The sequence below is a fragment of the Echeneis naucrates genome, chromosome 12, assembly GCF_900963305.1.
Source record: "Echeneis naucrates chromosome 12, fEcheNa1.1, whole genome shotgun sequence".
NCBI lineage: Eukaryota > Metazoa > Chordata > Actinopteri > Carangiformes > Echeneidae > Echeneis > Echeneis naucrates.
The window spans coordinates 2341962-2362641 of NC_042522.1; the positions used below are offsets into that span (position 1 = coordinate 2341962).

At 40.4% G+C, this 20680-nt stretch overlaps 1 protein-coding gene across 1 annotated transcript; it reads left to right on the top strand.

The window, feature by feature from the left end:
- The first annotated feature begins 6764 nt into the window (after positions 1-6764).
- On the top strand, positions 6765-20471 carry st8sia3 (ST8 alpha-N-acetyl-neuraminide alpha-2,8-sialyltransferase 3). The gene is made up of 4 exons (XM_029515340.1): positions 6765-7375; positions 14117-14236; positions 14647-15204; positions 16526-20471. The coding sequence occupies exons 1-4, from the start codon at positions 7122-7124 to the stop codon at positions 16806-16808; spliced, it is 1215 nt and encodes a 404-aa protein (XP_029371200.1). The 5' UTR covers positions 6765-7121; the 3' UTR covers positions 16809-20471.
- The last annotated feature ends 209 nt before the right edge of the window (positions 20472-20680 follow it).

The following is a 20680-nucleotide window of genomic DNA, read 5'->3' on the forward strand; positions in this document are numbered from 1 at the left end:
ACAATTTTCACATGACAGACAAAACCACATGAGAGCCCATGTCTGACATCAGGTTTGTCATTGCAGTTACAAAAGCAAAGTGCACAGTTTCTGGAGTGAGGAGTACAAAGGACTGGACTGTGTAGGTGTAAGTATGCCGGAGTATCAGAGGTTTGAAAAAGCTGAAGATTTTTGGGGATTTTCGCCATTTCTCATTAGAAATGAATGGAGTTTTTTGGCCAAGTTTTCAGCAAAATATTGTATTCTGCCCAGAAAATCGATAGCACACCGATCGCAAACAGGCCCCAGATGATGGGATTTGGTCCGTGGGCCTTCAAAGCCCTCTGATGAGTTTGAAATCAAAATTCTTACGGAAGAGGAATAATAATATTAAAAAGAAGAATAACAAAGGCTCAGGATAACAATAATGACTCTGTGCAGAGCCTGAATCACTAATAATAATAGAAAATTCCATGGCAGAAATTTTAAGAGTGACTCGGCGGGGCTACTGTCGTGACGGGGACGTTGACTTGGTGGAATTCCCAGAAGCGTGTATATCCGCACAAAAGCTAAGTCCTGAGTTCAGTTGATGGTCATAGTCATATTTTGTCAACTGCGTGTTTGTGTCTCTGTTTTATTGTGTGTCTGTATGTGTCTGTGTATGTGTTTCTGTATGTATGTGTGTCCTTATGAATAGGGCTGTATATGGCTGCCTTTCTGTATATTTGTGTCTGTTTGTGTATTTGTGTGTCTTTGTGTGAGTCTGTATATCAGTCTCCGTGTGTGTCTGTATATCAGTCTCTGTGTGTGTCTGTATATCAGTCCCTGTGTGTGTCTGTATACGGGTCTGTGAGTGTTTCTGTATATCAGTCTTTGTGTGTGTCTGTATATCAGTCTGTGTGTGTGTCTGTATATCAGTCTCTGTGTGTGTCTGTATGTCTGTGTATCAGTGTCTGTGTGTGTCTGTATATCAGTCTGTGTGTGTCTGTATGTCTGTATATCAGTCTCTGTGTGTGCTTGTATAACAGTCTGTGTGTGTGTCTGTATATCAGTCTCTGGGTGTGTCTGTATGTCTGTATATCAGTCTCTGTGTGTGTCTGTGTGTGTCCTGCAGTCTAACACAAATGTCAGTAGTAACAGCTGATCAGCAGTCTGATGACATCACTGACTGCAGCTGTGTGTCTGAGCTTGGATTGCATCATCCTTCTCAGAAAGCCCATTAGCCTCTCACTCTGAGGCAGTTTGTGACGAAACGGTAACTCCTATCAGAAAACCGAGCAGACGCTGAGGACCACAAGTGTCTGAAGCTGTGTGTGTATTTTGGTGTTTCTAGGATGAAAAATTTGGACACAGGAGCGAGTTAAAAACACATGAAAATGTGAACTCCTCTCCTTCCAGCCAGAGAAAAATACATGGGGAGTAATAGGAGAGAGGAGGGGTGAACATGTCCTTTAGAATTTGGTTTGTCCGACAGTTAAAGTAAAGACATTTTTCAAGAGAGGACAAGATTCTTTACTACTTTGGAGAAAATGACGCGCGTACCTTAAACTATGTGCCCGTGAGAGCGATTTACAAATAATTTTTTCGATAATCATCACATCAATCATCAGTAGTGACTCAGAGTCTTTGGATGCCAGTAACTCTTTTTGTAAGTGAATGGATCCAAGTTGTGTTCCACCATAAACCAGTTTTCAAGGCTAATTTTTCTGTTCTGCAGCTTCTAAAATCATAGATCAGGGTTCTTTACCCTGTTAGTAGATCACCCTACCACACAGCAGCAAGAGTATGTGTTTCTCACTGTGAAAAAAGACGTTCGGTAATGGTAAAGTTGTCCATTAGCATTAGCTGTTGCTCAGAGAAGTCATCATCTATCAATACATCCCCGTTGTACATTTTCCTGCCTGCAGGACTGAATTCATTTGCCAGCTAAGGTTAGCAACAAAGATTACACCAAGCTAAGCTAGTTAAGCCGGGAAGTTAGCATAGCACAAGACAGAGGGAAGACAGCCACCTCTTTAGGTTTATCCAAACATTTGAACACTCATATGGTAAAAATAAAATTCTGAACTCACCTTCTACACTTACTGAAGTCCACTTCAATTTTCATAAGTAAAATTCCCTGCTTTAGTCAAGCATGACGTGAGGATGGATCATAGGAGTGAAGGGATGCACACAAACTTGCACGTACTGACTTTGCAGGGGCCTGTTATGAGCATGTGTGCAACCCGTCATCTTATTGGACAAGTTGCCCAATCCCATATTTCTGAGTTGGCACATTTCACATAAGTGGAATGGATCAAAACCTAACATTTCTAGTTGTCTCAAATTTTTTTTAACCTGACTCACAAATAATGAGTTTATTTTTATTTATTTTTTTTACAGTGTAGAGTAGGACCAGACCAAACTCTTTATGGAATTGTTACCCAACATATCCCTCCAAGAGCAAGTACTTGGCGACAGTTTGAAGGAAAAACTTTAAGAAGCAGAAAACTTGGGTTCAGGGCAGCCTTGACTGCTTGCATGGGTTTCTTTTGGGTACTCCGGTTTCCTCCCGCCATCCAAGGACATCATGTTTGGGTTAATTGGTGACTCTAAATGGTCCGTAGGTCTGAGTGTGAGTGTGAGTGGTTGTTGGTCTCTGTCTGTCTCTGTGTGTTGGCCCTGTAATGGACTGGTGACCTGTCCAGGGTGACCCCGTCTTCGCCCAGTGTGAGCTGGAATTGGCTCCAGCACCCCCCACGACCCGGAAACAGATAAGATAAATGAATGAATGATGTTTCTTCCTGTGGGGACTTACTTTCTGTTTCCTGCGATCCAGGTAAACCTGTACTCAGTTTGTTTTGCTGCTCACATGCCAAGGGCCATAAAAGACACCTTTTCTTCTTCTGACGTTTCTTGGTGGTTGCCAAACAGCCTCTTGGTACTTTACTGTCACCTCCTGGTGCAAGACCATCATTGATTCTTGCGAGAGTTATCCAGATTTTTTATGAATGTTTACATGGATTTGTGTGTGTGTATGTGTACAGTATTGCAGTAATTTCACGCTCCTTTGGCTCATGAGGAGCTGCAGTCTCTGATTGTCCACCCTCCTTCCACTCTAACAACTGCTGATTATTAATTGACTCTTGACTCTCACAGTCCACAACCATGGACCAGAGAGGCCCCCTGAACCAACCACTGCAAGTGGACCAAACACAGCTCCCAGTGTGCAGGGCTCCCATAAGGAAAACACTGGAGCTGAAAAAACCCAAGTTAAAAATGATAAAGGGATAATAGAATTGCATGTAAAACAAAAAAAAATGCATAAGAAGAGATAAAATCTAAGTTAGGAACGTGATGAGAGCGAAAAGATCAGTTAAAATCTAAATTAAACAGGTGGGCCTTGAGCCTACTTTCAAAAACTTTGACCTTCGCTGTGGCCTGGAGGCCCTCTGGCAGCCTGTTTCAGAGAGAATGGCCATACTGTTGAAACTAGCCTTCACCACAGGTTTTTGTTCTCACCTTTGGAAGAATCAAAAGGCCAGTACCAGCGGACCTGCAGGTCTGTGAAAAGGCTCATAATGAAAGAGCAGGTCAGCTAGATAAGAAAGCCCAAAACCGTTAAGACATTTGTAGACTAATAAAAGAACCTTAAAATTAATCCTGAAATGCATGGGGACCAAATGCAGGCATTCTAAAGGGGTAATGTGCGCCCCCCGTCTGGTCTCTGTCAGCACTCGTGCAGCTACACCTACGTTCTTGCGATAGAGAGGAATAGGGCTATCTTTATGGGGTGATGAAATCCTATTTTTGGTGCACTTCTGATATGAAAAGAACGCCCAGGTTTTTTACACATTATGATGATTTAAAATCTTGAAGTCTCTGGCCTTCAGAAGTTATAATTAAAACTTTTTTTTTAACTGTTTTGTCCTGGTTGGCCTGTGGAAATTATTTGCCATCCATGACTCTATATGTGAAATACAATTTAAAAGAGCATCATTTGGACCCGTGTCATCAGGAGAGAATGTAATGTAAAGCTGTGTAGCTGTGAAAATGTATGCAGTGCCTCCTGATGACGTCCCCAAGTGGAAGCATATATAGAATAAAACATATTGGACCTAAAATTTTACCTTGGGGGACCCCACACTTTATTTTATAGGTTCTTGAGGAGAATGTATTCATACTTACAAACAACCTATGATCAGAGACATAAGAATAAAAACAGTTAAGAACAGTACCTGAGAGGCCTACCAGGTTTTTTGTCCTAAGAGATGTAGTATTCTACTGTGTCAAAAGTAGTGCTTAGGCACAGCTGCACCAGAACTGAAAGTTTTTGAGTCCAAGTTACTGCTGATATTATTATAAGATAACAAATCTTAAAAGGGCTGTTTCAGTACTATGATTTGCTCTAAAACCGGATTGATGTTTCTTTAAAATACTGTTCTTGTTTAAAAAAAAAAATAAATAATGTGAATGAAGGAGGGCCCAAATGATGGATAAGTTGCGACACTGAGATGATGAGGGTGTGCAGGGAACAGTGAGTGAGGGAAACTAGTTTTCATCCAGGAATAAATACTTGTCAGAAAGCTGGAGGGGCTGAGGCAGGGAAGAGACATGGGCAGGCTGTCCACTGGGTTTCTTCCAATGGGCAGCACTCCTTCTCGGAGTGGGAGTGAAGCTAATCAGAACCAGTGAACTTCCAGACATGAAAGTGGGACAGTTGAGTTCGACTCTGACGGTTCTCAATTTGGTTGCTGGGTGACCACCATCAAGTCCATGATCCGCTCCTCTTCTTTCCTGTTTTATTTTGTAGTACTTCCTGACTTGTCTCTTGTTGTTTCCCTCCTGTGTAATCACCTCCTCGTTTTCCTCATACCCTGCACCTGCCCCTTGACTTCTCATTTCCCTCTCTATATATATACCCCTTGTCACTGTTTTGTCTCTGCCAGATTGCTGTATTACCTTCATGCCCTGTTTCCCCGCCCTGACCTTCTGGCTTTCTCTGTCTTCTTTGTGCTTTGTGTCCCAAGTAGTTTCCTGCTCGAAGTGATTATTATTATTTTTTTGTTGTTGTTTTATGCTTCTCTCCTCCCTGCAGTGGCTTTTGGTTTGACTTTGCTTAACTGTTGGGCTCTGCTTTGTAGTTTGTTTGTTTTTTTTTTTTTTTCCTTCCCCTGCCTTATGGAGTTATTTTTGCCATCTTGTTTGGTGTGTGTGTGTGTGTGTTTGTCAGATGATGCATTGAAGCTTCAGGATTTAACTTCTTACCCACTTGACAACCTTTGTCAAGCCTCATGACGACTCTTTTTCTATTAGTGTGTGTGCTACTGACCTTCAGACCAGTGGAAAGGTCACTGTTGAAATGCCAGCAGCCATGGCAGCCTGTCTTTCTGTTTGTGCACCTGATGCCTTTACAGAGTCTCTTCGTGCTCTTCTCATGGTGTCTGATGGGCAAGCACTTAAAATTATTGAAATTCAAACTCTTTCAGGAGGAGGTGATGCCATGGTGAATTCTGGCCTACATCCGTGGTCCCATAATGGGGTGAATTGGGAATCACACATTGGACTTGCTTCATCACTCTTTTCAACACTTTAATAATCCACTGTGTGTGTGTGTGTGTGTGTGTGTGTGTGTGTGTGTGTGTGTGTCAAGAAAAAAGTTAGCCAAACCGACCTTCTCTCAAGGAGCCACAGTGAGGATGATGTGACCAAAACCAATGTCTATTGTGTCTCTGACATTTTTGAAATTAGCATGCTCACCAGCTAGCCTCACCATGTCCTATCTTGTAAAACAGCTTTGTGACACTGCATGGTATGTGCATCATAGTGTCTAGCCTGCACTAAGCCCACATGACAGGAGGAAGAACAGCTTCCTCTGGACTCCCTGCTCCTTCATAGCCGTCTGCAGAGGTCTGACTTTCTGGTCTTTATCAATAACAGCAGAGACAATGACAGGTAGAAAGGGAAACTGTGGGACAGAGGGATGACAACATCAGAGCCCAGGCTGGAATCAAACCTAACCTAACAGTTAGGGCTGAGCCTACATGGTGTCTACTTTCCCAAGTGATTTATTTATTTATGTATTTATGTATGTATTTATTTATGTATGTATGTATTTATTTATTTATTTATTTATTTATTTAATGAGGTTCCAACCAACCAGCAGGCCACAGGTGGATTCAAACCTGTTAGTGCATGGCATCATTGTGAATGATGCCATGCACTAACATGCAGTTAGGTTACAACAGTATTACATATTCTAATCCCTATTTCCCATTTCACCCACACTTCTTAATGATTTCTAGATGTCTTCACCCGATGACTTCCTTCTCTTTTAATTTAGGATTTTGAGACATAGAAATAAAACTTCCTTGATTGTCAGCATGTTAGCATTGTTACTGTGTAGCTTGTGTTAGCATGCTAACATTAACATTTAGCTCTAGCGTTTGGGGCAAATTAAATTGCACAGCTTGGTTTCCATATTGTGCTTCTCTGTGTTGACTCTTAATGACACTAGTGTGTCGCCATATTGTACAAGAACTTTCAGACAGCCTATCAACAGCATCAGTGTGCTTTAAAGGGTGCTTATAAATACATTTTTATTATATCTTGTCACCAAGAAAAAGCATTTCTGAGTGTGAGATGGGCCGTCTCCTCCTCCATCAGGACTCGGGGCTCCGCCTCGGATGCTGCTGCTGCTCATCTGATGACCGCCAGCCTTAACGCCACAGTCGGCCTGATTAATGACGGGGGGGAGGGGGGGGATGCAGATGCAGAGAGGGGACAGCATCCGGCCGCCGCCTCCTTCCACCAGCTTGAGGTTATGAAACCGGCTGCAATCTGATTCCGCATGCCTGCAGGGAAAGCTCCAGGACCCCCACCCTCTTCCTCCTCCTGTCCACGGACTCGTTCTTCCTGCGCCTTTTCTGCCGTTTCTCCTGTCCAGGTTATCAAGCCGGCTCGCTCTCTCTTCGCCTTCCGCACATGGACTCTTCAAACTCCACGGCCTTGGCTAAGCTCGTCGGCAAATCAGCGTCCTTTGTCGCGTTTCCGCCGAAGCGTCGTCGCAGCCGCGCAGTTTCCCGGCGGAGAGATAGCGCTTCCGCATCGTTTCCTCCTTAGGTGTGCTCTACGTGACGCTGCCCGCCTTCTCCGTGCCGCTGATGCGGTGCGCCTGGGCTCTCGCCTTCTCGTCGTCGTGGCCGGTCCGTGATCGCCTGGTCCGGGGGGGCTGCTTCCCGCAGAGAGGCAGGATGGTGCGGATCGCCAGTGCGCTGGGGCTCGTCATGTTCAGCGTGGCGCTGCTCATCCTGTCGCTCATCAGCTATGTGTCCATCAAGAAGGACTTCCTCCTCAGCACTCCGAGATACGGACCTAATGGAGGACCTCGGATGTACATGTTTCATGCGGGGTTTCGGTGAGTCCAGATATGTAAATGCTGACTGCTGAGGTTCTACTCTGGTATTTCTGGGCTCAGTGGTAGGTGGAAAAACGTGTTTGACCTACTGACGTGTATATTCTGTGACAGATTAGACTTTGAATGAAACAGTGTCCCCATAAATTTTGACTAAAACACTTAGTTACTGCTTGTGTAAAGAAGATGAGGTAAAAGACTACCAGCTGTGCTGAGGGGAACCGGCTGAAGGCCTCAGATGTAGTGTGAGGCCCGACAGCCCACACACTGCAGCTATTGTTACATGCAGTATTTTCACTCGACTGAGACAGTCATCACAGTAGGACAACGCGTTGTCTTTCAAAAACCAGAATCAGAGTTCACTGTCATCCTTTGGCATTAAATGGAAGAAAATATTCTCCACACGCTGCAAAGTCAGCGAGTCCTGGTTCCAATCAAAGGAAAGCCAAATGGAGTTGTGATATTGACATGAAAATATATCAATACAATTTCCACAGGGCACATGAAAGTAGCTTCAGGTGTAAGGCAAACTCCTGGTTGGCAGGGAAGATCTTGGCTGACCTGCACAGACCCCTGAACTCCTCAGGGGTCAGCTCAGTGTTGGCTCTCGCAGCTGAACAGAAGCAAAATCTGCAACTAATTTCCCAACATGTGTTATAAATCCTTCCTTGACACATGGCTGTTAAGAGTGGATTATGTGGTTTTGAAACAAGGTCTTCAGCTGTCACACATGCCCTGACAATCCTGACACAAACACACCTTCAATACTAGAAGTATCCATGACAACAGACAGGAAGATGCTTAGAATGAGATGATCAGTTTTTGAATAACAGTGAATAAATAAGCCCAGGTTACAGATGACTAATTCTTCTGCACAGTTAATAAAGTTAAATCCAATAAGAGATAAATAGAGATGGATAAAATATTAGAGGGATGGAGAAGTGGAGATGTGTTTTCCTTGCTATAGCTACATGTGTTTGTTTGGCATGCAGAACTGAAATCAGAATGTGTAAAAACCTAAAAACTGAAAACACAGGGAATCAGCAACACTGGCTCTGTTTTAAAGTACACCAGCACTTGTTTATATGCTTTATCTGATTATTAACACAAACACGCACAACAAAAACTTTGGTTTTATGGAGATAAGTATTCTCTTATAGCAGTTTTTTAGAGAAACAGGACTGGTGAAATTTGGAAATCACTGCTGGTATCCCCATGGGTCATGATCCCTGCAGCTGGCTGCTCCATCAAGAAAAAGTCACATCATGCAACTTCACCCTAAGCCACACAGATACTTCTATATTTCTGTTTGTGCATTGTTGAAAGAGGACCAAAGCCAGGCTAGCTGTTCCTCCCTGTCTCCAGGTTTTATGTGAAGCTAAGCTAATTGGCTTTAAGTTCCAGCTCTTTATTTCATGTCCACTCGTTTATTTAAACTGTATCACTACTACTGGACCCGCTGTTACTGCTCCATCCACATGATACTCTGCTAAGACTCAGACTGATTTTCCTATTACCAATACATGCAAGAACTCTTGTGTTTGTGCTCTTTTACTACAGTAACACTATTGTTCCTGCTCTAATTGTTGACATTATTATTACTCCTACCAGCATTTCTATTTTTTTTTTCCCCCTATATGGGAGCCATGTGAATTGACAGCAGCTCCAATGGTCACACATGACGTGAACATCTGTGTTGAACCAGTAAATCTCAAGTCATCACCAGCTTTCTCTGTCTTTTTCACACCAGTGTTGAACGACATTGATTTTGAAGCTTTGTTGTAGTGAGCCAACCTAGATGCAGAGCAGTACATGTCAGGGCATCAGTCACTCAATCCCACAGCTGTGAACTAGATCAGCCTATTAGTTCACAGCTCTTGTGTCTCTCTCTCACTCACTTTCTTGTCTTCTTGTGCTTATTATGGTGTAGTCTGTAGAAAAATATTAAAATGATTTAAACTGTGAAAACTTAATAAACTTGATAACTCATAAATAAAAGGAAGATTAGAAAGAATGATTAATAAAGCAAATTGAGTCAATGATTCGCTGGTTATGTTAGCTCCTTTAAGATGATGTGTAATGATGCTAACCCTGTATCTGACCAAAGCTAAAGCTGATATCAATGTGATGGTTCTCTATTGGTCTTCCACAAAGGTTTGGAGAACGTAGACCTAAAGTATATGGGTATGTCATATTTTAATCATTTCATATTTTTGAAGGAGAGTAAATCCTCCTAAAATTTTTTAAATGAGAAAAGGTATTTCAATTTTAACTGATAATTTGCCATTTACACAATTTTTATTGAAGGAAAGTGTAAATTGTAGCTGTTAAGTATAGAGGAACTTACAGCTCTGGGTAGGGATTTACTCAGCGTTTTTTTGTTTTAATTTTTGTTTTATCTGATGTGATGTATTCTTCAAGAATTGAAGATTCAACCTTAAGTGTGTGTGAGGTTTGTTTATACTTCTTATTCTAGTCCAAAGAGAGTATCCAAGTCTGACTTGACACTTCTGAGCAGGTTTTGGGGGGCTCAAGATCGTGTAAATCTTGACTGTACAACATTTTGAGGCAGGTGTGTGATTTTAAACTGAGTTTGGTTGAAGCAGGTTCTGGAGGCCAGCAAGCCGTCATCGGCTGTGAGTTAGAGCACAATACCTGCGCTCATTGTCCTCATGCACGTAATAATTTTCCTCCTGGCCGGCTGTCACTACAGACCAAGGTTGCACTTCGGAGTGAGTTAGATGGGAAGCAGAGCAGCATTTTGAAGAGTGAGAGTTTGTCATCAGGATAATGGTGATTTGGGGAAATTTATAGTTTGGTCTGTCAAGTGGTGTAGACAGTGGATGGAGACGATGTAAGTCAAATTGATAATATGTCAGTAAGGAAACAGGTCAACACAGCTTAGTCTTCGTCTCTGCTGTTGTCTAGTATTGTTTAGCTTTTCAAATTCTTCCCAAATATTTTTTCATTTGAATTATTTTGAACTACTACTTCACACTCCACACAGCAAAGAAATTGAAATCATGAACACAAAAGTAGCAGTAAGGACTTTGTTTTTGCCTTTAATGTTATAGAGGGTCAAGGTGCAGGATGGGGGGAGACAGAGGACTTGGATTCAAACCCAGGTCACTGTGACAGGGACTGAGCCAAAGTGGTACATACTTTGCCAAGTGAAACTGCCTAAAAGCTTCTTTTTAAAAAAATCTGTGTAAAATTAGGATTACCATTTACATATTCACTGAGTGATTCACTTTTCTTTTTTTTTACATTTACCTCCCTGAAAATCACGTTTCGTTTCTCACATATTCTCAATTGAATACATCAATGTGAGTGTGAACAGGCTGACATTGCAATAAAAGGGTGAATGGACCGAATCTGTCTTTAACTGTGCTTGACTGTCAACATGTTTGTGTTTGTATTTTGTCACCTCTCTGTAATTGTTCAATTTCAGGTGTGTAATATTACAAAAGTGTATTATTAATATAAAATTACATTTTACATCTGCATGCCAGGCCTCCAAATTTTTGCTCTTCCCTTCTGTCAGTTGAATGCTATTTTAAAGTAACTGATAAAGATAAGAGTTTTGTGTTTTGTGTTTTTTTTATTGTTTTTGTTTCACGTCCCTGCTGCAGTGAGAGGCCGCCTCGCAAACCAGACCTGAGGTGAATACAGAGTGCTTAAGTTTCAGTTAAAAAATCAAGGATGTCTCTGTCTTTTACATTTTGATTTGTCTAAAGCACTTTGGTCTATCTATCTGTCTATCAGTTTTAAGACATTGAGTATATACTATATTGAGATATTTGGTCATTTGAAGTGTGGAGTTCTGTAGAAGTGATACCTTAAAGCTTATTAAACTCAGTAACTTTTGCTTCAGCTTTTAACATGGGTTGAGACAAGAAGCCATCCAACTGTTTGTGCCACTAGCAAAATAAGTACTGTTTTCGTAAATCCTCCTGGATGATGTGGTGTTGGATGTGAACAGCATGAACTAAAATATTTTGAATGGAAAAAATAATTTCTGTTAAGAATTTAGAATTATACTTAGGGTGAGTCTGTGCATCTGTCATCTATATTTTGATTCAAACTGAGAACTGTTGCCACAAACATGTTTTCCCAAATCTAGAAATTTACTCATCTGTGCCATTTTTATTTGGGAAAGTTGGGATCAGTATTTTTTTTATTTTTTATTTTTTTTTTGCCAATGGATTGCATCATGGTAGATGATGCAACAACAAAACAAGGCTGCTTCAGTTTTAACTTCCATCAGATCCAGGTCAAAAAGTATTTATTGATATAGTTTGTGGGTTGTTTTTGTCTGGCTTGGCACCATGGAGGTGGGGTTTGCTGTGCAGGACAGTATGATAAGGTACTGATTAGGTGAATGATCACATAAGTTTTTGTTGTTGGATTTCATCAAAACCTCAGTGATCAAACTTCTAACAGCATCTCAACTATCTTGATGCAGTAATCTCCACCTGACTGGACAAACCAAATTTAACTTCCAAATACTGTTAAACCAGTTATGTCTGCCACAGCAGAGCTTTGACCAGAAAGCTTGACATTTTGAAATTCAAAGTTCTCTGACTAAACCACGATAATTCAGAAAACTCTCTCAGTCAGCCTTTCTCAGAGTCACATGAGAAGAATGTTTGCATTTCCATGTTTCCATCCAGGATATATTTATCCTTGCTCATACAACGACATGAAGAAGTGGGAAACTGTTATCGCTATCAAAAATCTATTATAAAAATACTCTCTGAGGCAATGTTACTTGATTTACTGTATCTTTATGGCTAACATCTCTCCCTGTAGAGTTATTGGTGGTTCAGATCCTCAAGTAAACAGCTGCTGCGTAATTGGCTGTAAACCAATTACACGGCAGTCACATGATCTGGTGTTGGCATCAGGCCTTTTTTCACAAAAAGTGAAAACCTAGGGAAAAAAAAGACCAGGGTTTCTGGACCAGGGACTTATATTATGCCATAGTGTAAAATGTGAAAACATCTTGAAATTATGTTGTGCACCAACTAACTAAAGTGCAAAAAAAATTCAAACAGGACAGGAAGTGCTGAAATGCAACCCAATAACCCAAGATGTTGGTCTTATTATTGCAGCACTTCAAAAACTGTAACTAAAATTAAGTTTTGTTTGTGTATTTTAGATTTCCTGTTGTGTTTCTTTGGTAATAAGTATTAGTCACCTATCCATCTGGAGTTTAAATGCAGCTTAAAACTGCATCCTCACTGACTACAGGAGTGATGAAATGCTCTGTGTGGTGATTGCACTATGGATGAGCTGATCAGCCAACAACTCAGCTTCAAGCACAAGAATCTTTTGACAATTGTAAAAAGCAGAAATACAAAAGTATGTATGCTAAGCTAAACACGGTGTGAACTTTTCTCTGTGAGAGATATTCACAGATAAAGTTTATCTTCTCATGTGGCTCTGGGTATTAGTCAGTGTTGTTTTTTACTGAAATGTAGACTGAGTGAAGTTATTCCATCAATAACAAAACCATTGACATGAAAAGCAAATTTTAAAATGTCAAGATTTCCATGCAACAAATGGATGCATAGAAAAACTTTCAGAGTAAGGGATATAGGAGATTAATCTCTTGGTTCAGTCTTGCTTAGAAAATGGAAAGATTTAGGGATCTTGCACTGCAAAAAAAATGTTCATCTTAGCAAGTAGCCTGATTTCCGGCGTTAATTATAAATCATCAGCGATTTCACAATATCGTGAGACTTACCGTCTTGATGTGAAAGGCATCAATCAAGATATGACCAGCTGCTTTAAAACCTGAAAATAAAAAAAGTAGTCACTATTATAATTTGAATTTTTGACTTTATCTAGTTCAAAGACGAATGACTTGCTAAGATGGACAAACTTGCTGCATCTCTTCGGCCTAGTTGCTCATTTACCGCAATGCTCTAAATTAGATACAAAAGGAGGCTGTAATTTTGCATTACGCTGGGCTGATAGCATAAATAAAACTGTATGATTCATTTCAAGTGCAGGAATAAAACTTCTAGGAATAAAACAAAATCCATTTTCTGAATGGCTCCTCACACACTTGCACATTGAAATCAGCTTCTTCTGTATGTATTTTCACTTTGTGAAGAAGTTGGTACTGAAAGAGAAGGTCGAGAGCGATCATTCATTTCTTTTGAATATCCAAATTATTACCATCAGGGCCATTATTTCTAAAACATCACTGTATATGCAAGGTCTGGTCAGACAATTGGACAGGTTTCCCACGGTGCATTTATTGGAGAGATAAAGAAAGGCCTACACTCAAATTATTATCTAACTTTCTGTTGGAAACATCTGTCACAGATCAGAGTTCCTACTTCAATTTTGACTGTACTTACTGTGCAATTCAAGCAAAGCTAAGCAAGTAGTTCGATGTTTCTGTTGTCTCCACAAAGGGGTGATGTTTGACTGATTGTATGATTGTAGCACTACTTTTTAACACTAGGAATATGGTTTGGATTGTGCATAATCTTTGCATCTGACTCCAATGATTTAGATAATTTGGTTCAATTTGGTTTATAACCTGTCTGATTATCTGACTGTGCATGTTTCCTGCCTTGGTTTTCAACATTTTTAAAAGAGGATGCCTCCAGCAGACCTTTTTTTAGATGAGCTAAAATGCTTCTCAAAATAAGTGCAAGTGGATGAAGCCAAACTCCTCTTTGCACAGGACACCTTTGTTAACCTCATGCCTTCTCCTGCATTTTGCAGCTCCCAACTGGCAATGAAGTATTTGGATCCAGCTTTCACTCCTCTGACTAATGCTCTCAGTGAGGACCTGCAGAACTCCTCCAAATGGAGGTACAACAGCACTGCCTTTATGCAGCAGAGGTAAGTTGTGCATGAAAACAAACACAAACAGACACACACACAGGGGTCACCCTGGACAGGTCATCAGTCCCTCACAGGGCCAACACACAGAGACAGAGACCAACAACCAGTCACACTCACACTCAGACCTACGGACACTTTAGAGTCACCAATTAACCTAGACATGCATATTTTCCAATAGTGGGAGTGAAGTGTAGTACCCTGAGAAACCCATGCAAGCACAGGGAGAACAATCAAACCCCACACAGCAAGGCCGGAGGCCTTCTTATTGTGGGGCAACAGAGTTAACCACTATGCTGCCATGTGGAGGATGTTTTGTATAGAAAAAGGATGGACGTTTGTTGCTGACTTTTTTTTTTAATCTTTTGGCAGTTTTGGAAGCAATAATGTAATGACTTTGTCTCTCGTAGGAAGGAGATCTCGCAGTACATTGACATCCCCCACAACTTCACATTGACTCGTGGCTCAGTCCGAATCGGACAGCTGATGCATTATGACTACTCCAGCCACAAGTATGTCTTCTCCATTGGCGAGAACTTCCGGTCACTCCTCCCTGACATCTCACCGATTCTTAACAAACACTACAATGTGTGTGCTGTGGTTGGCAACAGTGGCATCCTTACCGGCTCACGCTGCGGGCCCCAGATTGAGAAGTTTGACTTTGTCTTCCGTTGTAACTTTGCACCAACCGAGCACTTTAAGAAGGATGTTGGGCGGCGGACCAATATGACAACCTTTAACCCTAGTATCCTGGAAAAATACTACAACAATTTACTGACTGTACAGGACAGGAACAACTTTTTTCTGAGCCTGAAGAAGCTGGACGATGCCATCTTGTGGATCCCGGCATTTTTCTTCCACACCTCAGCTACAGTGACAAGAACACTTGTTGACTTCTTCGTGGAGCATCAAGGTCAGCTGAAGATCCAGCTGGCCTGGCCTGGAAATATCATGCAGTACATCAACAAGTAAGATACATCCACAACTCATTTTTTCACATCATTTTTGATTGATTGATTGAATGTGAACGATGAACACATCTCGATATGCAAAGTATGCTTATCAATAAACATGAGATAGTCAAGAGAGACAAGTGGCCTTTCAGCACCATGACTGGCTGATCCAATCACCTCCTTATTGTGAAGAACTTTACATGCATTTTTGCATCTATATGTTTCCCAGATCTGGCCTTGAAATCCATCTTGGATTCTGAAGAGAGAGATCTTGTCTTATTCTATGTTTTTTCTTACTGTCAACAAATCCTGTGAAAAGAGCAACCCTGGCATTGCACCTCTCAGTGGCAATTCTCACCATCAGCCGTACACTGCCACATAAAATCAATCAATTGTTGTTTTTGTTCTATTGTGGTAACAACTCACCAACTGAGCAATGTTTTCTAGAAATTAAGTTTGGTTCCAATTCATTAGCTTTACCAGAATATGCACTTTGGAAATAGAATAGGTGTTTGTCTGCTTTTTAAATAATTTTTCTCCATCATCAGAAAATTTCGCCATGGCAAGGATGGTAAACGCTGTCCTCGTAAAAATTACATGCTTTCCAGTTATTCTTTGAAAACATATTAGGACCTGTCTCTCTCTCCGTATGTGTCTGTGCATCTACCTGTGTTTTTAAGCTCCCTTCTATTTCTGTCTTGTTTGTAGTAGTCTGTGGAACCAAGCTATCGTCTGGTTGTATTGTATTGAATTGTGCTCTATATGGCAGGAAAGATTTAGGCTCCAAAGCCGGATTATAAGGAAACAGCTATTTAGTGAAAGGTATGGTGCAGAGCTGTAACAGTGTGTGAGAAGGATTTAAGTCTGGGTCTTAGTGTTGTAGCAGCAGAATAGAACCCTCGTACAGTAGCCTAATCTTCACCAATCCCATTAAATCTACCTGCTCTGGAAGAATTATCACGTTTAAGCAGCTCAGGCAGCTTTCAACACCTCAAGGACTCTCGGAGAGGCTTTTGTTGTGGCCAGTTGGGAGAGTTTACCCCTTGTGATGTTGGAGAGCAGGACTGCCCAATGAAATCATCAGAAGTGATTAGATTAGTTTTCAAAATTTACTCTCTGAAAGCACAGCTCTGATTTTTTTTTCTAGAGCTAGAAATAAATGGATAAAACCAGAAACAAAAAGTTACCTCTTTGATTTTGAGCATATTGGCATTCAGGTTTGTAGTAATGATTGTAAGTAATCAAATTGGAGAATTAGAATTTCTGTTAGAAAGGAAATTTCTTGTGCTTGAATGTTAAATGATTTTTTTTTAAATTGGTCTTTTCTCTCTAACAGCTACTGGAAAACTAAGCAGCTATCGCCAAAGCGTCTGAGCACTGGCATCCTGATGTACACACTTGCATCCTCCATGTGTGACCAGATCCACCTGTATGGTTTCTGGCCCTTCGGCTGGGACCCCAACACAGGCAAGGAGCTACCGTACCATTACTATGACAAGAAAGGCACCAAGTTCACCACCAAATGGCAAGAATCCCATCAGCTGCCCGCAGAGTTCAAGCTCCTCTACAAGATGCATATGGAAGGACTCCTGAAGCTCTCCCTTTCCCACTGTGCTTAGGGCTACTGCAGCAGGTACAGCGCTTCTTTGAACTCCTCTCCAATGCTTCCACAGGCCTGAGTTACAAAAATGATGAGACTGAAAAGGGCAGGATTCATTCAACTTTGCTAAAAGCACTGGGTCCTAATACTCTGTTCAAATCCCTCAACAAAAGCCCATAATCCTGCACTCAGAATGAAGCAATGGATTATTTATTCATTTAACTGCTCTGCAGTCTGAAGTTGAGCAGGAGTGGAGTTTTTTTTTTTTTTTTTTCTTTTGGAAAAGTTGGCTACAGCTGAACTTCCAGACAATGTTGCTCTTCAGCAGAATATCACAGGCTCATATTACTTAATAGTGTTTTCAATGCTTTAAAAAATGTAGATCCCTACCATCAATTCGCTAAACCCCTTCACTGCTGCAGAGTTTTACTGTTCCTCACCACAGCATCATGACAGCTTCACAATTTTTCTGCTTCTCCATGTTGTTGCTGACTGATGCTTCTGTGCTCCAAGTAGATCAAGCAAAACAAGAGAAAAAACAACATACCCTACATATATAACATTAAAATTAACCAGAGATTAGCCTGGTGCCAAGTAATTTAGACATTTGGTACTCAAATTTCAGTGTGTATATTGATCAGTTCATGGTCTTTTTTTTTCTGGCCACTAATGAACAAAACTACAGAACTAGTTGAAAAGAAACATTGTCATACAATCTCAGAAAGCTGAACAAGATGCTGCTTACCAACACATCCTGCAGAAACAATATCATTTGGGATGTTTGTAACCACTTAATGAATGTGAATCCAAAATCTGTTCCTTTTAGCTCTGATTGGGCCTCTACCAGCTCAGAAGAAAAGGTGTCTGGCCCTTTTTTAGCTTCTAAACGTTCAACTGTCTTCACCAACTATGTTTTAACTGTGTGTGCCTGCTGTTTGGTAATAGACAGCTGGTTAGCAGAAGGTTTGTCAGTGCTAATGTGCCAACAGCAAGATAGGGCAAAGCTTTCAGCCAAAACGTCCTCTGTGGCTCTACAGCAGCAAAAACTAGCACAACTATTAACTGGAAGAACTTCATACTGAGTCAGGTTGTGTGTCCAGACATCTTTAAGAGCCACAGACACACAGAGCTGGAGTTGGTTGCCAGCTTTCTACACATGGCTTCATCATCATGATGACAAAGAGGTGATCTGGATGAAAGTATTGTTTGATCACATTTCATATCAACATGCAAATTTCAGAAGCAAATGTTATCTTAACAAGCTGTTTTAAAATGGTTATTTTTGAATCCCTAAACTCCTTTTTTACAAATTCATGATCCGCTAAAGGACCCAGGATAAAGAGGCCAGAGGAACTACTGCACTGAGCCTTTACTGATGTCCCTCACGTATTAGTTGCCTACAAATGAGTGAATGTCAAGGTAAATGATTGTGTCTGTTGTTCTGCTGATTATGACTCATCAAGGAGGCAAAGTCCAACCCCTGGTCAAACACTGGCTATCTTCGACCAGTGGCCCCCAACCCCTGGTTGGCTGCGGACCAGTACTGGTCCATGGGTCATTTGTACCGGGCCACACAGAAAGAATAAATCATTTCTGAGTGATATTTTATTTTGAAAAATGAGCGCATTCTCTCCGTTAAATCCGTCTATGGCTCACTCTTGATGCATATCAACATGTTTGTCTCGGTCACGTGATATGTTACCGCTAAAATTAAACCCACAAGCTAGCAAAATGAGTAAAAAACAAACGCATTTGGAAAGTTTCTTTTTGAAAGGTCAAAGGCTCAGTGAGGAGATGGAAGAAGAGCCTGAGAAAGCTGCATTTAGGTTCGGGGTCAGGAGTCAGGGGGCAGAGAGGATGGTACTCATGTTATGATGTTGGCGAGATGTTACTGGGATGCTGCGAGTAAAGTTCCATGCAAGTGCACAGTGGATTCACGTTTCTTATTATATTTAGAAAATAACACGGTTTCTATGATGATATGATGCCATATCATTTTATTTTGTTGTATTTATCAGCCACACCTTAAGGGTTGGTACGAGGAAATATTGTCTGATCTTAAAGCCGTTCCAAGGCACACAAACACACACCGCTGTCTTGGACCCTTGCATCCAACATCTTAGCCTAACACTACTTGCTGCATTGACTCTGCTGGCATTGAGTGGAAACCAGGCTTTGCAAATTTCTTCATTCTGAAAATAATTCCTAGCAAAACAGCAGCAGCAGGCCAAAGGCTTGTATCATGTTGAAGTGCACTGCTTTCATCTTATATAAATAATTAATAATAATTATCCATCTGTGCATAAATTCATATTGACTCGATTGACCCATTCAAGTAATTTTGATATGTGAATTCCATATTGTATATATTATGTGAAACCATATTTTTTCAGCATCAGGTCTTGTAGAAGCCCTATATATGAGAGCATTATACACATTATTTATATACTCAGGTTTTTGTGAATGGGTACGATCGAACAAAAGACATTTAATGTTCCTTCAGCGGTAGGTTTTGCCATAGGTTAATATTTGCAGATCCATTCCGTATTTCCCATTTGTAATTAATTCAATAAATGATTAATAAAAGAATGAACTGATTGTGATGTAAAAACTCTCCTTTTCCAGTAGTTTAAAATTGGGAACTGACACATATTTCTGTTGTTATTTAATGCACTCCAGATTGGTCCGGATGCTATAATAGGACATTTGCAACTACGCATGTTTTTCATGTGTTTTGTGCCTCACAATGGCAGGCAGCCTGGTAATTAGAGCAGCAAGGCTAGAATACTACTGTTAATATGAAAAGGAATCATTTTAACAATTTACAATCATGACAGTATAAAGTATAAAGTTGTGTAAAACTTTTAAGGGGATCCAGGATTGGATACATAATCCCTGAAGTGGGAAGCGACTCATTTAATTATTTAACAGGAGGGCTTTTTCTGACAGGGTGCCCAGCCTTTATACAGCCTTATTAAAGTTGTATGTTCCACATGTGAGATGTACACGTGTGGTTTTCAGGCATATGATAAATTAACGATAAATTTGACATGCTTTTTGTATGTTTGTTTTTTTTGTGGGGGGTGTTTTGGGTTTGTTTGTCATGTCATGTGTTTTCATATTTGCTATGGTATGTCAATGACACAACAGAGGGAAGGAAAACTGGGACTATTTTGTAAGCTGTGTGGAATCCCAGTAATTTTGCCCCAATTTGTTTGCTCAGTTTTTTTTAGTTTCTGATAGTTTCCTTCCTTCCGCCTTTGGCTTGAAATGTGATATTTTCAGGGCAAAAAGATGGTGGTCAAACATTAAATTCAATGTTTACTAAGAATGATAATGTTATTTTCTGACCAGAGCACATTGCAAACTTGTTATAAAAGATGAAGATGTCCCTTTCTTCCTTTTCCACTTTATGTTTATAATAAACAATCTCAGTGAGTATCAGGTAATGTTTTTCAAGAATGTATTTTTGCATCTTGAATGGAAATTTATGAGGTTTGTTTCAGGCATATGAATATGTTTAGAAATCACTCTATGAAAAGTAAGATGTGAACAACCTTTAAGCAACATACAAATACCATACACAATATCCTGTAAATTAACAAATATCTTTTGGTTATTCAATATTTGAACTCAATTATATCTACTCTGTATTTATCTAATCATGGAGTCTCAAAATGAATTAAAATGAATGAAAAGATCAGTTTAAAATCATGGGTCTTGTCTTATTTTGATTTTTCTGTATTACTTCTATTAAGCTTTTTAACACATACAATGTTTTGTGTATTTCGATCAAGATAGGTTTGTTTCTTTGTCTTCATTCTTTTCTACAATAATCGGATTAGTTTGAAATTCAAAGCATCCACATCTTGGCTTTCCATTCGATAGAAT